This window comes from Arachis duranensis, chromosome 9, assembly GCF_000817695.3.
Source record: "Arachis duranensis cultivar V14167 chromosome 9, aradu.V14167.gnm2.J7QH, whole genome shotgun sequence".
NCBI lineage: Eukaryota > Viridiplantae > Streptophyta > Magnoliopsida > Fabales > Fabaceae > Arachis > Arachis duranensis.
In genome coordinates, this window is record NC_029780.3 from 20,969,742 (window position 1) to 20,971,549 (window position 1,808).

The 1,808-nt window shown below is 27.4% G+C and overlaps 1 protein-coding gene across 3 annotated transcripts in view; it reads left to right on the forward strand.

Annotated features, from left to right (window-relative positions):
• LOC107465099 (uncharacterized) overlaps positions 1 to 1,808 on the forward strand; it is a 6,423-nt gene that overhangs the window by 3,020 nt on the left and 1,595 nt on the right. The window contains exon 5 of one of the 3 annotated variants that reach the window (XR_008002390.1): positions 276 to 391. The exons of 1 other annotated variant lie outside the window; for it this stretch is intronic. Coding sequence is in view for 1 of the 2 variants with exons in the window: in XM_016084088.3 (XP_015939574.1) it covers positions 276 to 410 (135 nt within the window). In the remaining variant the exon portion in view is untranslated. Of the gene's footprint in view, positions 1 to 275; positions 687 to 1,808 lie in introns of those variants that run through there. One more of the 3 variants, XM_016084088.3, reaches the window with a different exon arrangement.

Here is a 1,808-nt window from a genome sequence, read left to right on the forward strand (position 1 = left end):
AGTGTTCCTGTGACCGATAGTGCTCCTAATATTCATACCATCATCATTGCATGATAATTGAACTAATAATTTTTTCTTAAAAAATGTTCCGATGATTGGCTGAGGTGAAGAATGGAACTTTACAATAAACAATTATTTTTAAAAGCTGGATACTATTTTGTATTTTATACTACATTAGAACTGTTATGCAATTCTCTTGTTGAAGTTTACTCTATGTTCTAGAGATATTTAATGTCATTCAGTGCTGATTTAATTTAATATATTGGAACTTGAAGGAGTGTATTAGAAGAAGAGTCTTGTTATCTTTGTTTTCAAACCCCAATTGTGTTGGTTCAGCTGCCAAGGATTCAATGGAAGATGTATGGGATATTTGTTACAATGACACACAGCCATTTGATAAAGCTCCATAAGAAATTGCATAGATTGGTAGTGTTACCATTTTAGCTGACTCACCTAGTTGGATAAAGCTTTGTTATGATTGGTACTTGGTAATGTTACCCTTCTTGCTATTCTTTCTGTGATTAACAGTTTTGGAGGGTGACCGGCTTAATGACCCAATATTGAGAATTAATTATACAAATCATTGAAGGCTTGTTATTTTTATGGTGTAAATTTCAATAAATTTTTCTCTGTTCAACAGATCTTCTATAATTATTTTGGGGTATATGCTCAATTTAATTCTTGTAGGATTGATTGTGTCATGTTCAAGAAATTGTCAATTCGGAGTCAAATTAGTCCATCAAATGGTTTCCCCTTCAACAGCATTACTGGAGTACAAAGAACTGAGTTTAGATCTTTTAAAGTGAGAAAATTGATAAAGTAATAAGTCAAAGGTTAATCATTATTGAATTTGTAATTTTTATGAAATGTGTGTCTTATTATCTTAATATAAGAGTGATTAATTCTTTATTTTACTATTTGACTAAATTTCTCACCTTAGAGGATCTTAATCCAAGAATTTCTTAGGTGCTCTAAGAGAAAAGGAGAGTTTTCGTTCTATTTCTTTCATGTTGCAACGCAATAGTAATATGTTTTTTTTTTTCAGATTAACTTTACAAAAAATATCATAAAAGTCATTACATGATTAATTTTAAAAGTTAAAATACTCTATTAAATTCTATAGTTTTTTTTAAATTTGTAATTAAGTCTTTATATGTTAAAAGTTTTTAATTTAATTTCTATATTAATTTTAAATTTGTAATTAGATTATTTTTAACGGTAAATATTACAAAAGCGTTTTAATCCATATTTTACCACTAACAAATAAGTTTGGTATATTCTGATAAATTAAGTATTTTTAAAACGGTTATGATGTAATTATAAATTTAAAACAAGAATAGAAACTAAATTAAAAAAATTTTAAATATAAAATTTTAATTATAAATTTGATAAAATTATAAGAATAAAGAGAGTAATTTAACCTTTTGAAAATCCTTACCTTCTTATAACTAACATCTCTCTCGTCCCAATACGGTTATTGTGTCACAATATGAATGGAATAGAACAAAAACTTGTTTGCTCTTGAAACACTAAAGAAATTCCAGTAAGATGCAAATGTGTTTAAGTGTCACAACATGACACAGAAGGATTGGTACTAATTTGGTTATGTTGATGTCATGCAACCTGGCACTCATGTAACACTTGTTGGTCATCAAAATTAAAATGATTTATGTGAAATACAGGAGGCATAGGTCAATCTTGTGAGTATGTATGTTGAATATACATGATTACATTATAATAAAGGGAAATTCTGTTATTTTTTTATCCAATTTTCATTTACTATTTTGATTTTGTGTTCAACTTCAGAA